We start from the raw sequence: 21,105 nt of genomic DNA, 5'->3' as shown, positions 1-21,105 counted from the left end.
TATATATATATATATATATATATATTTGAAGCCATCTACTTATTGTGTCGCACTATTTATTAATTAATCTATTCTTAAAGGTTCAGTGTGTAGGATTTAATGGCATCTAATGGTGAGATCGCAGAACTGAAACTTCTGTGTTCAGCATGTAATCATAATGCTTCATAGTAACTAGTAGTTAAGTTATTTACAGCTTTTTAGATGGCCTTTTAATAATCGACGATGAACATAACTTTGGTTGTTGTTGTTGAACACACATTTATTTGAACAATCATTTTCTACATGACGACATGTTAAACAGAATCTGAGCTGGGCTTGACGCTAACTTTTTTCCCAAGGAGCACATGTGCTCCTAAGTTGAAAAGTAAGGAGCACACAAAGAACTTTAGGGGCACAATGTAAATTGATCAAATAATGTGTTTTCCGTAATAAACGTGATGCAAATAGGCAAAATGATTTAATGAATTTGTATACAAAACGTAAAGAAAGGTAAAATCATCAAGTTTTGAAAAAGTATTGCAATTTAATTTTGTCTTTAATGTTATTATTTTATATATATTATCTTTGCAATATGATTATCTTACATAATGTTATTACTATCCTAAAACATTCTCCAGGTCCTCTGAAACTCTGCAGGACTTATTTCCACCCTGCCCAGCAGTGGTACCATGGCAAACGGTCCCTAACTGTGGGGAGAACGGAGCAGGCTTCCCCGGAGGTCCGCCGCTTCCTCCACACTTTGACTTATTTCAACGCTGCCGACAGTGGGACTTATATTCATTGTGCCGACAGTGGCTTGGAAATCCGCCCATAACCGTGTCACATGGGGAAGAGGGAAGGGGGAAGGCGGCTGGAGTTCCTCCAACATTTGCGGTTAGATTATCATATTTTTTTATTGACAAAAATATAGGCTGCTTCGGCTGATTTTTTTATGCGCACATGTGCCCCTAAATATTTTTTACAGTTCGCACACACCTATTTTTAGTCGCAAATGCGAGTAAAACGCTCGCACTGTTGAGCCCTGTTGAGGTATTCACATTCGCCATCACTTTAAGAAAGCAGTTGTGTTATTACTGCAGTCAATCAGTGGGTCCGCTCCATTTCAGTGCACCAATGCACCATTTAACATGTAACGGCAAGGACAGGGAAAGCCGTTTAATTGGAGTATCATCTGTCTGCTGGTGGCAGCAACCACACCTGTCAGCTGACAAAATGTATGATTTTCTTTAAGCCTGAATGACATTCATCGGTTCTCTGTCCTAACAATCTCCCTCGTTTTGTTTGTGTTTGTATGGGCGACGTGGTTGTGGTGATGTATACGACGCTCTCGCTGCTGTTATCTGCTGGCAACGATGACTGTCAAATGGTTTTCAGAATCCACCTACTCGGTGCATCAGACTTACACCAGCATGCATGTATCTCCAGCTCAGACAAGTCCAATCAGATCACAGTTCACTTGTAAACAACCTCTCAAGGCCAAATGACGACTCTGCTCTTACACCTACCCCAGGTAGGTCCTGCCTACATTACTTAACCCTTTGCTGGATATATTTGATACCTTTGATACTTTTTGGGAGTTTGTCAGAACTGCCATAGTTGATGCCATTTTAATGGCTTTGTTTGGTGCCATCTAATGGGCTTTTCTGATCTGCCTCCGTAGAGGCCATAGGGGTGTAATGATCCATACCACAACACAGCAGCATGTCAAGTGGGCCAAACCCGACCAAAATACAGCCAAATACGGTGAAACCGATAGGATTTAAAAAAACAACAACAACCTTGATATGAAAGTTTTGTCATACCGCCCAGCCCCAATCTCCGCTAGCTGCTAGGCTAATTTCTGCAATGTAAATATGCTTAAGCTAATAATGAGTGACTAGCAAAAAATAACTGTCTTGTCTATGAGCCTTGACAGTTATTATTGAGCCAAATTTGATACTTTTGTTTAACGATGTTGCTGTTAATCCATATTTACTGGCTACTGGGCTGCCTTCAGGGCTTTAAGGCAGATAGTTCGGAAGTTTTAGGACAAAGATGATTGTTTGGGTTAAAATGGAAACATTTCTCAGAGAAAGGGCTTTCATTATGTATGTGTTATGTTTATCTTTTGTAGCCAAAAGCAAAGAAATGGGTGGCAGCTTCTTCTGTGCCAGATTGTGTTAAATGGGCTTATAGTACTTATGGCCCCTGAATCCCGATCGTATTATGGCAGACTTTGTTATACTGGAAAATATTGTATCATTCGAAGAATCAATGTAATAAGAGATCACTAATCAAACCCTTTAGAACAAATATCATCTGATAACAATCAGTAGCCGATTGATTGAAACACACCAACTATACAGTAATCACAGGGACAGTAGATAGCTGATGAGAGGAAGCTAAAGGACTTACGTGTACCAGGAGCACATGTCAGTGGGCTCCTTCAGGTTGGCTCCCGTCAGTCCGGAGCACGGCATGAAGTGAATGTCTTTCTTCGGGTTGAAGCCCACCTTCTTCAAAAATGGCACTAGTTTCTCCTTACACTCTTCATACCTGAGGGTTCAACAACAGGACTGATGTCAACATCTTTAAGCAGGAATGAATACAGATATGGCTGCAGCCATGGACATGCACATGCATGGATTCTGACAAAATAACATAGATCCTAGGTGACTGTGTTAGCATTCTTTACCTCTGGGTATTGCCACTTAAATATAGTGCATAAGGGGGACAAAAGTCCATTAAAACACTGCCACCACCTCTGCGTCAGACTGTCTACAAAGTGTGTTGGGAGGTGTTGAGAGAGATGGGGGGAGTATGAATAGCACGCAAGGTTAGGCTATACATTCCAGTCCAGGTCGAGTATAAAATATATATTTTTCTGATGATCCCATGGCATGGCATTGTCCCTGACGTACAGTTGATAACGGGGCTGGGTATCAATACTCGATACCTTTAAGGTACTGACCTAAATTCAAAATCAAAATTAAAATGTTACGACACCAGTACTAGGGTTGCAGAAGTATACAGGTTGCGTAGTATGAAAACTGATGATAATCATAAGGTGTACATTTATTTATCTACGATAACTTACAGTATTAAAATGTTTGGTAAACTGGGGAAAAACAAAACAAAACATTGAGTCATTGGAGTCAATGTAAAGTAAACTATACTGCATTTAACCAGTAACAGGTACTTAGAAATTTTTCAGTGTTGTTTTTTTTCCTTTTGTGGTCAAAACAAAGAAGAAAGAGGTGGCAGCTTCTTCTGTAACCAACTGTGTTAAGGGCCTATGATATCTTCTCATATCAACCTCAGGCCCCTGAACTGAATTGAAATTGTATCGTGGGAGACTTGATATCAGCAAATACAGTAGCACTGTCCAAAGAAGCGATATATCATAACGTGATGAAACTAGTAATTTACACATCTACTAAAAAGCTAAATAGAAACCCTAATATGACTTTCTCCAGGAAAAATCTAGCAAAGGAATTCAAGTTTTCTCAAATCCCCTAGCCCAGTAATAAAAACTTGGTTTCTTGTATACAAGATGTTTAAGAAATCAGATTACTGCAGAAAGCTGGCAGTCGTGAAAGAACACAGAAGCCCAGGTTGTCAGAATGCTCTGTCACATGCAAACTGCTTTAAAATTCCATTACACATCTGCTTTTTTTCCTATTCTTTTAGATGACTTATCAACACTAGGTGACTCATGAGCTACTGTTTAGTGTTGTGAGTGTTTATGAGATTAGCCATTTTCCATACTTTTGAACTCCTACTGTTTGATCATTTTTAATTATGTACCCACCTCTCCAGGCTCCAGTTGACTGTGGGGTCATCCATTTTGTTCACCAAAACTATCAGGTGTTTAACACCAGCTGTTTTGGCCAACATGGCGTGCTCCCGTGTCTGTCCACCCTTCTCGAAACCGGTTTCAAACTCACCTTTTCTGGCAGAGATTACCTGAGGGTCAAGACATTTATTTGGTCAGTGCTTTTGTCTACAAGTGCTACGAAAACACAAGGTGTAAAAGGTGTTTCCTTGCTTCAGCTGACTAACAACTCACAAAAATGATCATATCTGAATCAAAGTAAACAACAACCCTTAACCTTTGTTACAGGTTACATACAGTATCTCACATAAGTGAGTACACCCCTCCCATTTTTGCAAATATTTCATTATATCTTTTCATGGGACAACACTATAGAAATGACACTTTGATATAATTTAAAGTAGTCAGTGTACAGCTTGTATAGTAGTATAGATTTACCTTCCTCTGAAAATTACTCAAAACACAGCCATCAACATCTCAACAGCTGGCAACATAAGTGAATACACCCCACAGTGAACATGTCCAAATTGTGCCTAAAGTGTCAATATTTTGTGCGCCAACCATTATTATCTAGCACTGCCTTAACCCTTTTGGGCATGGAATTCACAAGAGCTCTCAGGTTGCTTCAGGAATCCTCTCCCACTCCTCCATGATGACATCATGGAGCAGATGGATGTGAAGACACCTTGCGCTCCTCCACCTTCAGCTTGAGGATGGCCCACAGGTGCACAGGTGAGTTTAGGGCTGGATACATACTTGGCCAGTCCATCACCTTCACCTTCAGCTTCCTCAGCAAGGCGGTTGTCATCTTCTTGGTGTGTTTTGGGTCATTATCATGTTGGAAAACTGCATTGCGGCTCAGTTTCCAAAGAGGGGCGATTATGCTCTGCTATGAATTCATGTTTCCCTAAATGAACCGAGCTCCCCAGAGCCAGCAGCACTCATGCAGCCCCAAACCATGATGCTGCCACCACTATACTTGACTGTAGGCAAGGGACAGTTGTCTTGGTGCTCTTTCAGTATGTGTGGCACCTTGGTGCATGATCGCCCCTCTTCAGAAACTGAGCTGCAAGTTTTCATTATCAAGTTTTCCAACATGATAATGACCCAAAACACACCTAGAAGATGACAACTGCCTTCCTGAGGAAGCTGAAGGTAAAGGTGATGGACTGGCCAAGTATGTATCCAGCCCTAAACTCACCTGTGCACCTGTGGGCCATCCTCAAGCTGAAGGTGGAGGAGCGCAAGGTGTCTTCAGATCCATCTGCTCCATGATGTCATCATGGAGGAGTGGGAGAGGATTCCTGAAGCAACCTGTGAGCTCTGGTGAATTCCATGCCCAAAAGGGTTAAGGCAGTGCTAGATAATAATGGTTGGCACACAAAATATTGACACTTTAGGCACAATTTGGACATGTTCACTGTGGGGTGCACTCACTTATGTTGCCAGCTGTTTAGATGTTGATGGCTGTGTTTTGAGTAATTTTCAGAGGAAGGTAAATCTATACTACTATACAAGCTGTACACTGACTACTTTAAGTTATATCAAAGTGTCATTTCTATAGTGTTGTCCCATGAAAAGATATAATGAAATATTTGCAAAAATGGGAGGGGTGTACTCACTTATGCGAGATACTGTAAAGAAACTTATTTGTGGAAATTTAGTTTCATAGCAACTAAAAAGTGCTTGCAAAGAAGTGTAAAACTGACCGCGAGGGCCACCGCTTTCAGGAGCACTAGGAAGTTGAATACTTCGCTACTGAAAAATTATGATGACAGTTGCTTTTGTCTCATTTATATGTGATTTTTTTCTCTCCAAAACAACCCATATGATAAAAGAAGAACCTGGCCCTCAGGTATTTCTACATTATTACATTATGTATTGTAACCCCCATTCAAAAACTTTTGGACACCCCTGTATTAAGTGGTTGTGTATCCTTCGAAAGACTACCTGGTGGACAAACATACTAGTTAAGTTCTGATCTGATGTACAACACTAGTCATTCTCTGAACTCACCAGAACAGCCAAGTCTGCTTGCGATGCACCTCCAATCATGTTGGGCACAAAGCTTTTGTGGCCTGGAGCGTCTAAGATGGTAAAGTGCTTTTTGTCTGTCTCAAAATATGCTCGGCCCACCTCCACCGTCTTGCCTTTGTCCCTCTCCTCCTGGTTGGTGTCTAAAGCCCAAGAGAGGTACCTGGGAGACAGAAAAGTAATATTCTACTGTTGATTTGGTCACTAGTGGGGGTGACAGAGGGATGTCGTATGCTGTAAAGCCCTGTGAGGCAAATTGTGATTTGTGATATTGGGCTTTATAAATAAAATTGATTGACTGACTAGTGAAGAATTAGAGATGGTTTCTAAAAACACTGACTTATGCACCAATACTGATATATCTGTTATAACTACATTGATGATCTAAGCTAATGTTGGCCCAGCTGAATACAGTCACATGTGGTTCTTGACCATATTAAGTAAATCAAAAATTTAATATTAAGAGTCAAACCTCAGAACTATAGTGTACTGTAAGGCCATCACAGTTTAACGGAAGAGTGCCCACTCACCAGGTTTCCCGGTTCTTTTCCTTGGCTTCTCTTTCGTACTTCTCTAAAGTTCTCTTGTCTACCATGCCTGTTAGATACCTGTTGGTGAGAAGCAGAACACCAGTGAACATCATGTCAAAGGTGGTGAATATAATTTCAAGGAAAGGTGGCAACCCAAAAACGGAAACTGCTACTCACATGATTTGTCCGCCAATGGTGGACTTGCCAGCATCTGGAGAAGCAGCACACAGAGTGGGTTTAGAATTCACAAAATTGTGACATTACATGTGTTAGGCTTTATTCTGTGCAACCAGATGAGCATGGATTACCTGAAGCTTTTTTTCTTATCAACTGTTTTTCATTGAATAATACCATAAACCATAATTCCACACGCATATACAAATAAATAAATAAAAATAAAATAAAAAAAATAACCCCAGTCAAACCAACAGAAGAGAATTAAAACAAAGCAGACAATGCCATCATTACAACTTGGGAAAAAAATGTACGAATGATATCAAAACATCTTTTCTTTTAGTCCCTCCCACAGCACCCAATACCCATCGTCCCCTCCACCCTGCTGATCAGTAGAACAAACAAAACATGCATACATATACATACATACATACACATATGCACACATACACATTTGTGCATGTGTGTGTCTTTCGGACCTGTGTGTTAATGACAAAAGAGTGAAAAAATTGAATTTCCCCTCAGGGGGATTAATAAAAGTATATTAAAAAATAAAAAATAAATAAAATAAATACATGTAAGTACGCACATGCATGTATACCTCTGTACATACACGCATACCCACATGTAGGGATGGGTACCGAGTTTGGTACTTTTATTGGTACCGACCGAATTCGGCCGGTAATCCCGAGTATCGATTCACGTAAAATCAAACGGTACCACATTTCGGTACGCATCCTCGGGACTTCGAGAGTGGAGGAGTGACGTTTTCGCTGCCTATCGTGAACGCAGCATTGTACGCACGAGAGCGTGATCACGTCAGTAGCAACTATCAACAAAGCAGCATGGCTGAGAGAAAGAGGTCGAAGGTGTGGCTCCATATCTCAAAGTTTGATGCAGACTACGCTCGCTGCAATATTTGCGATGCAAAATGCAAGGCCAGCTACGGAAATACCTTAAACCTGAGGAAGCACCTGGTAAAGCACAACGTGTTTTTAAAGGCTGACGACTGCACAGTATTTGATAGCCTGAAAGTTAAAGCTACTTCTCCCGGTGTTAGCACACCTGCAGCTAGCGGCTCGTTGTCATCTGCAGCCAGCATCGGGGCAGAAGAAGTGGGATTAACGTTCGATGATGACGACGGTGATTAAGCGGGGCATCAGCTACATCGGTTCCAGGTAATTAATAAGCTTAGTGTTTAAGATGATTGGGCTTTGTTCTGGTCATTCTAACGTTAGCTTCGCATTTTAACTTGCCTTAGTTATCATTATCAGCTCGGTTCCTCGTATTCTGTAACTTTAACGTTACACTCCCCCACACACATTTTTCCCAGAGGTGAAAGAGGAGGAATAGGAGGTAGTAGGAGTGGGTTCATTTTGTGCAATAAAAAGAACTGCTGCATAGTCAATTATATAGGCTACCTTTTGATATTATGTTACAAACAGTGATAGATGTTGTTTTATCCTGTTTGATATTGAGAAATAAATGTTAGTTTTGACAAAAAAAAATTCTAAATGAAATATCCTTTGTTACCACACATACATGCAAAAAAGTACCGAAAACAGGTACCGTTGCTTACCGGTACCGATTCCCAGGTACCGGGTATCGGTACCGTATCGCTTCAAATGCGAAAGGTACCCATCCCTACCCACATGCATATATACATACATACAAAGCCATACTCATACGCACTTATACATAGTGAAAAAGCATATATAAACCAAACCAAAATAAAATAGATAAATTAATTAATAAACAAATAAATACATATTAAGATTACACACATAGCATACACATACATAAAAGTACATATCAATAGATTCCTCCTAATGAAGATATCATTTATAGTATCTATGTGTACCCTCCAGGCCTTTATTGTATCTGAACTCCTTGAAGCCTTTGAGTTGCCAGCCTGAAAAAGTCTATGCTGAATGATAAGAGGCCATAATGACAGTTAAAGCTTGTTGGGAAGTACGTCACTGATGACACAGTGTGAAGATAGATTATCTGTGACAGCTGTGTAAGCAAGTAACTAGGGACAGGGAACATTAACATGACAGCTGGAATAAGAGCTGGGCCTAACTAATATATCAGTAGATTGTAGGGCTTTTTTTTTTAACAGTCAGAGCTTCTATTAAGGTTTTCAAATAAAGCTTCAAATGTCTGTTGTATTTTATGATGTCATCACCCCCGTAACTAAAAATCCTCTATTTGAATCAAGTGATTCATCCCATTAGTTAATCTAAAAAAAACAACTAAAAAAAACCCAACAACTTTCTTTATTAAAAAGGTTGGTGATGCACCGATTTATTGGCTGAACATCGGTATTGGCTGATATTGGCCATGTTGACTGCCATCGACCTATGGACATCATTGATGGCAGTGGCTGATGGTTTTCTGTTGTGTCAAATCAGTTTTGCACAAGCAGCTGGTAGTCACAACTAACAGTTTACAGAGGTTGCTTTGAGTTACTTTATGATGCGTTCAAGCTCTACTCAGTAAAAACTGATATTGGGCAAAGGTAAATTATAACATAATTGTGATGTGTTCATATGTAATCTTGTAAAATGTAGTTTTTGGGGAGAAACTTGAATAAATACAGCTGTTTGAAAGAGAAATGTGTTAGATAGGTATGAGAGGAAAATATGATATATTTTGTATAGGAGAGAGGCTGTTGAATGGATAAATGTTTTGTTTTTTAAAGATGTTTTTCATGTGAAAGGAGGATATTTTAAAGGCTGTTTGTTGTGTGACTGAATTTGTTCTCATTCAAGGATAGTGCAAGTATCATTCACTAAAAGGCATACAGCAGCCAGGTGTACTAACCTACATGTCCGATGAACACGACATTGATGTGTTCCTTCTTGGGGGCATCTGGCGGTGGAGGTGGAACCTTGGGCGCTGGCGTTTCCTCTTCCTCCTCCATCATCTCCGGAGCCGTCTCCTCCATTGTTGCTGCCACCGATGGTCCCCGGTCCCCACAAGACCCACCTCCTGGCTCCTCTTCATTTGGCTCGGCCTCCTTCTGGTCCCATGGCTCCTCTGTGGTCATCTCTGTGTCGCCGTTTTCCACTGGAGCTGCACAACCACAAACATGGTCGACATTATACAAGGCTTTTTCCTTTCGTGTTGACAAACTCCTTCAAACAACTCACCGGGTGAAATATTGACAGGACTTTATTTTCTCTTTTTATTTACTAAAAAAAGTATTTTCAGTATTAATTCTGAGCATTAATACTGAGGTGAATATCAACAATCAGCAAGATATTTGAGTTTTCCACGCCCAAAACAACAGTAAAAGCTGTGAACAATTAGCCCCATGCAAACCTGAGGAATAAAAATCCTAATTCATGTTAAAAGACAAATTGTCACTGTGCAGCGTACCATGTCACTACTGCAAAAAGCAGTAAAAACATATTTTACCTGTAGGGACCTGACTTGAGAAAATGCAATATAAAAACTAATGTTATGTTTCACAATTTACATAAACAGTCACTATAACAAAAAATCTACAAATCTGCAGAACAACTCGCATTGTATTGTAGTTGCAAATTTGTAGTGGGTTTGACACTTTTTACACAGAGATCACACTATAAAGCCTCTTCAAAGTCAAAGTCTTTATGCTGCCTTGACATTTGTACATAAAATCAAACATAGGCAGCATCATGCCACTCCAAAGTGTGATTTTAGACAGCATGCTGGCATTGCGGAATCAGAGGAGGCATGACGGGCATGACATGTAGCACAACGGCGTCGCCCTCTGGTGTGACATCAAACATATGCATCGGTAGCACTTCATTACCAATAACAACCGCATTAATACGGCAATAACAAGCATTCACTGTCCCCGTTATATGGCTGACCTCATCCTCTGCTGGGAGGGTATGGAGCTCCTGGACCTCATTGTTTTCCCACTTTGTGTACATTTTCAGTTGCTGTCCTTCTTCTTTGAGCTAGCTGCTAACTACTATCAACTGCTTTTTAAATCTCCTGTGGTGGGTCCCCTACTGACGGCAGTCCCTTTCATACAGACCTTGTTTCAGCACTGTAACTATCACTGCTGCCAGTTCAAAGGTAACACAACTGTGTTGCCCGATTCCGTGATCATACCTGTAATGTAATATCTACACCGGGTAAAAGAGAGAGATGACTGGTAGCTCTTTATATTCAAACATAGATCAAAACCTTATGTCTTGGGGCGTCAGTGGCTTAGTGGTAGAGCAGGCGCCCCATGTACAAGGCTGTTGCCGCAGCGGCCTGGGTTCGAATCCAGCCTGTGGCCCTTTGCTGCATGTCATCCCCCCTTCTCTCTCCCCCTTTCACGCTTACCTGTCCTGTCCATTTAAGGCAGAATGCCCAAAAAAATATCTAAAAAAAACCCAAACAAACAAAAAAAACCTTATGTCTGGTACTCAGGGAGAACGGAAAACAACAAGATACACAGGAAGGCAATCCAGGCACTCCAAAAATATAGAAAACGAGGAGTATTAAAAAGTATTAAGTAGTCTTTTCAAATATACACCAGGTACTCAAAATACGGTTGACCAGTCAGTCAGTCAAATAGTCATTCAGGCTTGCAGCATTGGCCTTAATACTGCCAAGACCAGCAACTCCACGAGGCAAATTTATTTCACCTAGGATGGTGTAGGCATGATCAAGCCTACTCTCCCTATGACTGGCTTACTCTGACATTCTTCACCTAACCCTGACTAATCTTACTTCTCTTGCCTAAACCTAGCCAACTCAACCAACAAAGGTAACGAGTACTAGCCAATCAGAGGGAGAGGAGGGCAGGTCATGCCTTTGTCATACCAGGAAAAGGAAATTTGCCTCCAGGTGAGACTCCAACTTGAATACAGTCATCCACTGAATTGATCCTCTTCCTGATATAGACTCAAGACAAGGCTTGTTTCCCACAAGGAGGCTACAGGGACTTTACAGCACTTTCCAATGCGATCTGATACTAAGGGTAAGCTGAGGTATTCCTCCTTCACTGACTGACACACTGGCGACTCTGGGACACACTAATAGATTTTCCTACAGGGTGGTTCCACCTATGCAGTTTGTCTTGAGTTGTGATTGGATAATTGGAGGATTGTGGGTGTTAATTTTATGAAACATGAATGAACTCGAGGGGTGGGCGGTGATGAAATTCTGACAGCTGGTCGCTGCAACATCTGCCAGGGGGGCTTTCCACATTTCTGTGTTTGCAATCTTAGTCCAATCAGGAACCAATTAATGAATTATGTTTTGCTCCCATGCCTCTGTTTGACAACAGCTTGACATACAGTGAACCTTTACACAGCCATTACACTGGTAGCCACCAGCATGAGTGACAGCCACCACAGCATGCCAAGATTCTATAGCAAATATCATAGAAACATTAACAGTGCAGCAACAATGTTTGGTAATTTTGTGTCTGTGAAGTGCAGTGCTACAACAGCACGGCAATGAACACTTGGCACCAAAGACGGAGACAAAATAGGAAACAATGACAGTGGTCTGACATAAAGCCTCCTACACAGTTCAGCAAAACAGCAAAAATCAGATTCTGGTTCAGTGTGTGTTACCAGTTCTGGTTCCTTATAAAACTCATAAATCTTATTTGAAAAACAAACTATTTATATGTGCTTTGACAAATATATGTTTTCATTTATGCTTTTGGATATTAAGTAGGGCTGGGTGAGATATTGCTGCTTTTTCCACCTGGGACAAATAAAGTTACGATATTACGAATATCAAGCCATGCTGTCAGTGATTTTGTTTAAGCCACCAGCATGAGACTCGCTTTGATGTTTCAATTCTCTCACTCTCTCCCTGTCACAGACACACACACACAAAAAAAAAAAAGACTCTCAAACATGATTCGTCACACACACTGCCCTGCCTATCCCGACAGCACTCTCCTGGGTGTTGTTTGATCAAACCGCACATTTAAGAGTGTCCTTTTATTGTGACCATCCAAAGGCACACCTGTGTAGTAATGATGCTGTTTAATCCGTTTCTTGATGTCACATGTGTCAGGTGGATGGATTATCTTGAAAAAGCTGAAGTGCTCACTAACAATGATTTTAACAAATTTGCAACCAAAATTTGAGTGAAATGTGTTTTGTGTACATAAAAAAATTCTTTGGGCCCCATTTAAATGATCTATAGCTCCTGGTAAAGAGTGTGGGACACGTGCATTTAGGGTTTGTCCAACTCCACTTTTTCTACTTATATGGTGGATAATTCGGGTATAAAGTTAGGCACCAGGGGCTACGGGGTTGTATTTAATTTCCTCAAGTTCTGGAGAGTCAGTCAGTCAGAGCAGTAATGTCAATGTAGCAAATATCAAGGGACATTTAAACAGCAAAACTGAAAACTGTACTTACAAACTTGACAGAGGAAACAGAACTAAACGTTTAGCTTCTAAAATAACTAATCAGGTTATGCTGTTCCTCAAGTGTACCTGTGCACATTGTCTCTCAATGTTGAGTCAAAAAGCAGCTCTGCTCTGATCTCTGCTATGTTCACATTTCAGAAAAGATAATTAATATTTTCCTAATTAAAGACATATTTCACCCACCCGAAACCTATCTGTGCATCCCAGTTTGGGAAGTACTGAGCATACAACTGAATAAATGGGACTTGGTTTGTACTACATTAGTTGTGTGGGAGTTTGTACACAGATGTTTTGATATAGTTTTGCTGTTGTTTACCAGGACCCTTATGACTTAAATTATTCAAGAATTTTCTCAGTTTTTAGATTCTTCGTTCAACATTAAGGCATGCCAGACAACATGCATTTTGGGCTATCTAACCACAAGTTGACAGTAGGGCTGCACGGTATATGCGGTAGATGGTAGAAATGATATACATTTGGCCCATGGTAGAGATTTGCGCTCTACCGTCCTATCGTTGATGACATCATCGCACCTGCCTCAGTGTGAAAATGGCTGCGAGCACAGAGACAGCGGAGCAAGAGGAGCTGGTTCATGTCCGTGATTTAGCGTAGCACGTGCAACATGTGTTGCTGGAGAAGTTGTGAGTGAGTTAATGTCTTATGAACAGCCCCGGACTTCTCAGACTCTTTTAGCGACTTACCGCTGAGAGGGAACTCATTCAGTGTCTCCTCTGGCAGCAGCACAGTGCCTCTCCCTCTCCTCTCTCGCCGTGCGCACACGGGAGTTGGTTTTTGGCAAGAGAGTTTGTCATAAACCTTTGGTAATGTAAACCTATGTGACGCTAGGGGCTCCACAAAAAACTCCATATGTGAATGGGTGATAGTTGTGGTATCATAGCAGCCTGTCACAGGTTACAGCGTGATGATTAGAGGAGAAATGGCAGAGCATAAAGGTCCAGGTGGAAAAAACACAACTCAGTCATTTAGGATTTTGCTAAAAGAAGGAAATTACCTTTTGATATAGATCCCAGGGGACATTTTGCACCATAGAGTACTGGGTTTTAATTTTGAGTTTTGAGATCTGCATTCTGCACAATAAATGCTCTAAAAAATACATTATATCTTTGCTTTTGTTGTTTTTTTTTTTTTTTTATCAATTTAGCTTTGCTAAGGGACTACAAAACCCATTCAGAAACACTTCTATTATAACTTTTACACTTAAATTTATACCGCGATATATACCGTTACCGTGAAGGGATTCGATTTATACCGTGATATAAATTTTAGGTCATACCACCCAGCCCTAGTTGACAGTGATTGGTAAGGGAATATCGAATCAGTTAGATTGTACACAATGTTAGACTGAAGATCAAAACGGAGTGTAACGTGTTGGCAAGTCTCTCTAAAAATCAGGCAAGCAATACTTAGTAGTACCAACGCAATTCGGCTGAACACTTTAAAATGAGTGCACTTCACAACACGATGTACGTCTATTATTGTGGTGGTGCTATACCAACAACCACTGCCATTTGTACACGTTTTCATTTCACTTCCCACACAATTCCATATATTCTGAAATTCTACTTTTGGTTTGTGACCATTAAAGGTGCTGACACACCAAACCGACATCAAAGAACTAGCGGCGATGAAAGCCAACTGTTGCGTCGTCTACGTCGCCTCATGTCGCCCTGTGTCAGTTGCATTTGAACGTGCTACAAAGACTACATCCGACGGCCAAGTAGCACGAACGTTCTGCACCTGCGTGAGAGGAAATAACGCAAAAAGGGAAACCAGAAGTCTGAGGAATGCATGAGATAAACAAAGTAGCGGAGTGAGAGCGTGGTACATCCTGTCAGCCGAGGGGTTTCCTATCTGTGCAGCCAAGCACCTCAGCACCTCCACGGATAACATCCAGGCGGTCCCGGTGTTTCCTCCGCAGGCTCCACTTCACTCAGCTGCCCGACAAACCCGCTGCTTCTTCCCACTTTAACCTGAATAACAAACCGGGGCTCGGTGCTCTAGTTGGATCCAAACGGAGAGCCGGGGCTAGCTGGGAAGCTAGCAAAGGCTAACTGGCTGTGCTTCCTGCCGGTCATGCTGCGGCTAACACTCCGCTAGCCTCACAGCTAGCCCAGGTTTGTTATTCAGGTTGAAGTGGGAGGAAGCAGCGGATCTGTCGGGCAGCTGAGTGAAGTGGAGCCTGAGGAGGAAGCACTGGTTAGCCCCGGTTTCACTACAGGCAGATTCACTCATTACAGAGGCGAGGAAATAAAACCTGAACAGCCAATCAGAGTGATCTCTCTCACCGACAAGCTCCGCCGCCAAAGTGCCAACGGTGCGGGACACACCGCAAAAACTAGGGCGACAGACGCTCACCGACGGCCCGACTTTGACCAACGGCCAACCATCGGCTTGGTGTGTCAGGACCTTAAGATGCATTTTTTATTCATGGCCCCTCACCACAGGTTGTATGGCTATGTGTTAGATTATATTGTACTGATATAGTGATAATATTACTTTATATATCATTTTAACCAAATATCCTGCACTTTTGTAAATTCCCAGTCTTACTTTACAATGTCTTATTAGCTCCATTAATGTCTAGTAAATCAACAAGAGGCTCCCTAACGATCAATTAACACAGGTCAGGACTATAGGGGCTTTTGAAAAACCTCAAAAATTCACTATGATGGCAGACCTTTACACATTTTCTGGGTTGATTACACTTAAAAATGACGAAGGCTTTATTACAACAGGGGGCTTTGATTTAACAATGAGGTTTAAAGAGACATCATTGTTTTACATATTGTTTGCAGATTTCTAGTGGTTTAGGAAATGTTTAATACCTTTGAACAGTTACATGACAGTATTTGCTCTGAAATATTAACTTACATTGTCAACAACAGAAACCTGCCAAATGTGTGCACAGTCAACAAGCTTTACAACCCAGACAAGGGGGCCACACCTCAACTCTTGTGGTCTTCATGTGTAAACATCCAACCACAGTTCTCTGCTTCCCTTTCTTCCAACAACGTGACACTGTTCCCCCTGAAGACTAAACAAATACTACAGCCATTTAAGCATAATGGAATGTTTATATGAATGACAGCAGAATTAAATGACCCAATAACAATACTGGTAGAGTTGCTGTATGTATAATTTGGTCTGATACTTAATCTTGCTATAGGCTAATGTTATCAACTATTCCCAACCATTAACGTTCTAAATGGTTGGAATATGTATGTATGTACATATATGTGTGTGTATATATATATATATATATACACACATACATACATATCTATAGATAGATAGATAGGTAGGTAGATAGATAGATAGATCATAATACATCCATACACGGTGTCATAATAATACTTAATCAATTCATAGCTCAACTGATTCTGTATGGTGGATTCACTGCAAGCCTCTCTGAAATGTTCCTGTACATTTTGTTGCGTTATCTACCACTGAAATAAAGCTGTGTCTGTTTAAAGTGATAATTAAAGAGTCCCAGTGAATGTGGTACAGCAAGATCCAGACAGCCTGAGACAAAGCAAAAGACAAACAGACGCTAATCTACAACAAAACTCACTGTTCAGTCGGTTTGTGGTCACCGTTGCCAATTTTTTTTTTTTTTTTTTATCTGTAGAACCCCCTCCCCACCCCATGGCAGATGTAGATACATAAAGCCAATACTGCAAAAAGACTAGAGAAAGGGGGAATGGAGCTTCTGTATTTGGGTCTCTGTAACTCATGATGTAAGAGCCACTATAGGCTTTGTTAATCCAGTCTATTCAATGTGGGCCCACACATGTCAGGACAAATAGGCGAACAGTGACAGCATGTATGTGACAAAAGGCACAGAGGCAGTCTTAACACTTAAACACAGAGTCCATACATACCAGCACATTCTGACATCTCCATGTTGGATATCTTTTCAACAGCAACTGAAAAAGAAACAATGGTTAAGTTAAAGTTTAAGTTAACTTAAAAGGAGCTTCACATATTCTACTAGGCTGCAGTGTGGATTGAATTAAAGGAAAAGTGTTGGAATTTGAAGAATTTATAATCAGACTGTAGCTAACAGAAAAGAAATGTATTTCCTATATGTTCCATAAACAAATCTCACTATGCCCTCAGAAGCAACTTTAAGGGAACCACCACCTAAATTAAGAATTCCAGTATTATATCTCCATAACCAAGGAAAGTTCAATCAACATTTGTGAAAATGAGCTACTCTCTGTCAAAGCCAGAAACAAGAGAGGTAAGTCTCAAACTTGTGATGTCATCAAGTATAGAGTCTGGAGCTGCTCCATAGACAAAGTGCAAACACAAAATGTTTGTTTTCTTTTTTTATACCCAAATGAGCTTTGTTCTGTTTTAGTGTTCTCAGATTCTAAACAGAAAATGTTCCCATATAAACTGAATTGTCATGGTGACTGAATGTCACGCTAACAACAACACTTTAGGGAAGAAAACTGGCAATTTATTTCAATTGTGGAGATAGATGAATTTGGGAAATTTGTTGATTTCTGTTGTTTTCAGCTGCAGCTGTAAAGTTGAAGGATATATAGTTTAACACTGTGGTCCGACCTATCTGATGCTTCTGCTGTGCTAATTTTACGTACTTTGCTGCTTTGCTATCATCTTTGATTAACTAAATCTACAAACACAGAAACCAAGCAACGACTGCTGTAGACAGGGCTGCAGCAAAACATATATCAGCCACCTAAAAAAAATCATTATCAGTAGAAATGTGTGCTATATTGAAATATTTTCTCAGCTTTACCTAACATACAAACCAGCCACGGTAGACCAGCACGTCAGTGTTTTAAGTGACATTACTGTTTTTGTCAATGGAGTCTGGTGGCTTTGGTATAACAGCTTTGAATTCCTGTCGAAAAAGGCTGTTTGACCCCAAGGTAAAGTGGTGAAAATATTCTAATCATAGCGTACACTTGTACTGACATTGAGTTTTTTGAGGTGGTGGGTCTTTTTAAGTGACTAAAAAATAACTTATGGAGTCATAATTTGCTAAGCACCGTTTGATCTTATGTACATAACATGAGCGTTTTCTACCTGGGAGTAATTAAAAATAATCAGAACATCCCCCTGGGTGCTCTCAGTCTCATCTATAACACTTTTCCCAATTCACTGTCTGTGGAACAGCTCCATACTTTATACTCTATGGCATCACAAACTTGGGTTTAAGCACTTGAGCTGTTGGATTTGGGAGAGGGAACTAATATTTTTGGATAGTCTTAGACCCTAGGAGTAAAATGTTCCCCTTAAGTCAAGCCCAGGTAAAAAGATAAGAACCCTTTAAATATGGAGAACTTGAACAGTTTTCACGTCAAGAACCTCCATAAGTTGGAGCACATGTTCATGAACAGTGTATATGGGGACAATAGTGGAAGATTTTAAACCAATGACACTGAATTTGAGACAAGGTGTCTGTCAGACAATTTATTGGAGTTATGTGCAACATGCTAACGTTGAATAAAAAATGCTTTCCAATGAGGACTGCCGCGTTACAGCCTCGACCAGGTCTGTGGTCTGCTTTTACGCGGTTTCCAATGACACACTTTGCTCCACTCTTGACCAGCAGTGCGTCAGAACATCCACGTCACACCAAACACTCAGGTTCCCACTAAATTCTTTTCAATGACGAGCTTAGCTTTAATCATCAGGTAAGGCTGGGCTGTTTCACAGTGACAACATGGATGTTTGCCAGCAGCACCTCTGCCCTGGTTCCATTTACTGCTTAGAACAAACAGTTAACGTTATTAGCTAAACGGCATTGACCTAACACTGAGCGACACGGGTGCTCAGTTGTGAAACCAAAGCTAACCAAAATGCTAGCTAGCTACTCCCGGTTACTTGCAACAAGCTAATGCCGGCTGGGCTGATGACTTTAGACACAGAACTCAACAAGCTAGAACACCACTCTACAGCCGAACGGCTGAGTAGCATTAACAGGACTGATAGACTGCATTTTAAGTTACAGTGGCTTATCATCTAAAATACTGGTATAACCACCAGCGCAGCAGCTAAGTTAGCTAGTTTGTCGCGCTTCAAGGAACGCGTGTCTGTACTGTGGCTAGCGAGCTAGCAACTACCCAGCCCAGGCTCCTGCTAGCAACTAGCTCAGTGCTAGCTAACGTAGCTCCCCCAACGTGACTCTGAACTCACCGACAGAATCGAGATTTTCCGAGTTTGCCTTCATGGCAAAAGACGGAACAAATTCGGCGGCATTCACATTGGGCACAAACGGTTTAGCATTCACATTTAAGGATGTGAATGCCGATTCAAGTTGTCCGTCGATTGTGGCCTCCACATCGTCCTCTTGTTCCCAGGAATCAGGGGCAGTGTCTCTCGGGTCCATCGTGGGTCTTGAATTTTCACTACTGTGAGATTTCAGCTGCGCAGTTCTTGGTCCACGGAAATGTCCGCCCAAAACCCGATGTTAAGGTCACCCCTTGGAGTAATGGAGAGCGTCCCAACTCTACGTGTAATGTTTTCTCTCCGTTACAGGTGAAAGAAATCAGCCGGTTTCTAACGGTTAGAACGCCAGAGAGGATATTCGACTCAGCACTCCCAGAGACAGTCCGCGTGAGCTCATGCGTCCCGTCAGTCGACGCGCTACCCGCGGTGACCTCTGGGATATGGAGTCTCATTCAAAAGCGGAAAACGTTTGCCTTGAAACAATCTTGGGCTAAAGAAAACTACATTCTCCAAAGACTAGAAAGAGACAGTTTACGTCAGTAGTTTCTGTCCTTTTCAACACAGAAACCGCAGATTCGTTTTGTTGTAGATGCTCATCAAGAAAACTTAATTCTCTCACTAAGGGACTGTATTTTACTTGTCAGTGTATGAAGGTGGCTGCGATGTGGCCTAATTTTTTATACATGTATAATGAACCTCCCCGGAGCTACACATATTTTTCCTTGAACCTCCCTGAGTGACCGGGGAAAAATGCATGACCCTCCCTCCACCATAAATAATCACATTTCACAGTTGATGATAAATGGTGTGATTTGACTTTTTCGAGAAAAACATGCCTTTAAAACCAGCCTGTGTTTTTTAGGGTTTTGAGGGTATTTAAAATAAATATAAATTACAACCATTTAAGATTGAATGTCCCTCCAGTAAGCCAAATCCTAAAAACTACCCCTCTCCCTAGTGATTAAAAAATTCTTTGAGGTGCCTCCCCTGTTGTGCACCAGCCCCTCTCCTCTCATAAATAAGGAACAGTCATTTCACTAATTGTAACAACAACAATAAAATTGTTAAAATATTTGCCATTACTGAGAAGTAATAAGGAAAATGATAACAATGCAACTTACTGGGTTCATTATTTAATAAAATTATATTTTGTTTTGTATCAGACCAACCTCCATCACTATCTAAAGCCATTCCCTTTAAATTCCTTTTTCATTTTATCAACTAATGCATGTCACTTTCGGGCACAAGAGGTATATCACAGCTTTGTAATACAACATACAAACTACACTGAGAGAATTAATGAATAAGCATACAACAGTGTATTGGTTCAATGTCCTCATGATGATATATACCCCTGGGATAATCGTATCTGATGAAATGGAACACAAGTCATTATATAGGTTACATAACAGGAATCATATCAAAATATTTTGTGGTTTTGAACATGCCCTCAGGCATTAAAGCAGTCCAAATCACCAGTTCAACCAGAGGAAATGGCCTATTCATTAAAAAAAGTCCCCGAAGGCATAAACTTCAAATTCAAAGGACACAACTCTGCTTTTAGATAAGCAGTATCTGAAGAGTGACATTATTATTCATTATTAATTGTAATATTATGGTTAGTTATTTGCCTATTTTAGATAAAGGCAACTCAATAAAAGCAACATATCTACAATATCATGCAATCCATGACTTACTGCCTGTGCATAAAAGATGTCATTGATTTTCAAGTCCTAAAATAGTCAATAACAATGAAATGATAAAGTAGACTTAAAAAAAACAGAAAAGAAAGATGAATCCCTTTAAAAGTTTTTTTTTCTCGGAAACAGGTTTGAAGTTGTTGCATCTTCATCTGTAATGTTTGACCTGCATGTTTTGCATACTGCAATTTGTTTTTTGTTTACCACAGCATAGCTTTTCTATGCAACCAAAATTATCTTTGG

At 40.7% G+C, this 21,105-nt stretch overlaps 1 protein-coding gene across 1 annotated transcript in view; it reads right to left on the bottom strand.

Annotated features, from left to right (window-relative positions):
• The window catches only part of gspt1l (G1 to S phase transition 1, like), a 25,206-nt gene extending 5,642 nt beyond the window's left edge, over positions 1–19,564 (bottom strand). Inside the window, exons 1-8 of the mRNA XM_050068660.1 lie at positions 19,130–19,564; positions 16,840–16,884; positions 9,379–9,630; positions 6,556–6,589; positions 6,379–6,456; positions 5,831–6,011; positions 3,791–3,945; positions 2,395–2,535 (exon numbers count right to left, since the gene is read on the bottom strand). Of these exons, the coding sequence (XP_049924617.1) occupies positions 2,395–2,535; positions 3,791–3,945; positions 5,831–6,011; positions 6,379–6,456; positions 6,556–6,589; positions 9,379–9,630; positions 16,840–16,884; positions 19,130–19,322 (1,079 nt within the window). The 5' untranslated portion in view covers positions 19,323–19,564. The remainder of the gene's footprint in view (positions 1–2,394; positions 2,536–3,790; positions 3,946–5,830; positions 6,012–6,378; positions 6,457–6,555; positions 6,590–9,378; positions 9,631–16,839; positions 16,885–19,129) is intronic.
• Between the last annotated feature and the right edge of the window lie 1,541 nt (positions 19,565–21,105).

This window comes from Epinephelus moara, chromosome 18, assembly GCF_006386435.1.
Source record: "Epinephelus moara isolate mb chromosome 18, YSFRI_EMoa_1.0, whole genome shotgun sequence".
In the NCBI taxonomy this organism is placed as follows: domain Eukaryota; kingdom Metazoa; phylum Chordata; class Actinopteri; order Perciformes; family Serranidae; genus Epinephelus; species Epinephelus moara.
This window is presented reverse-complemented; position numbering and strand designations above follow the sequence as displayed.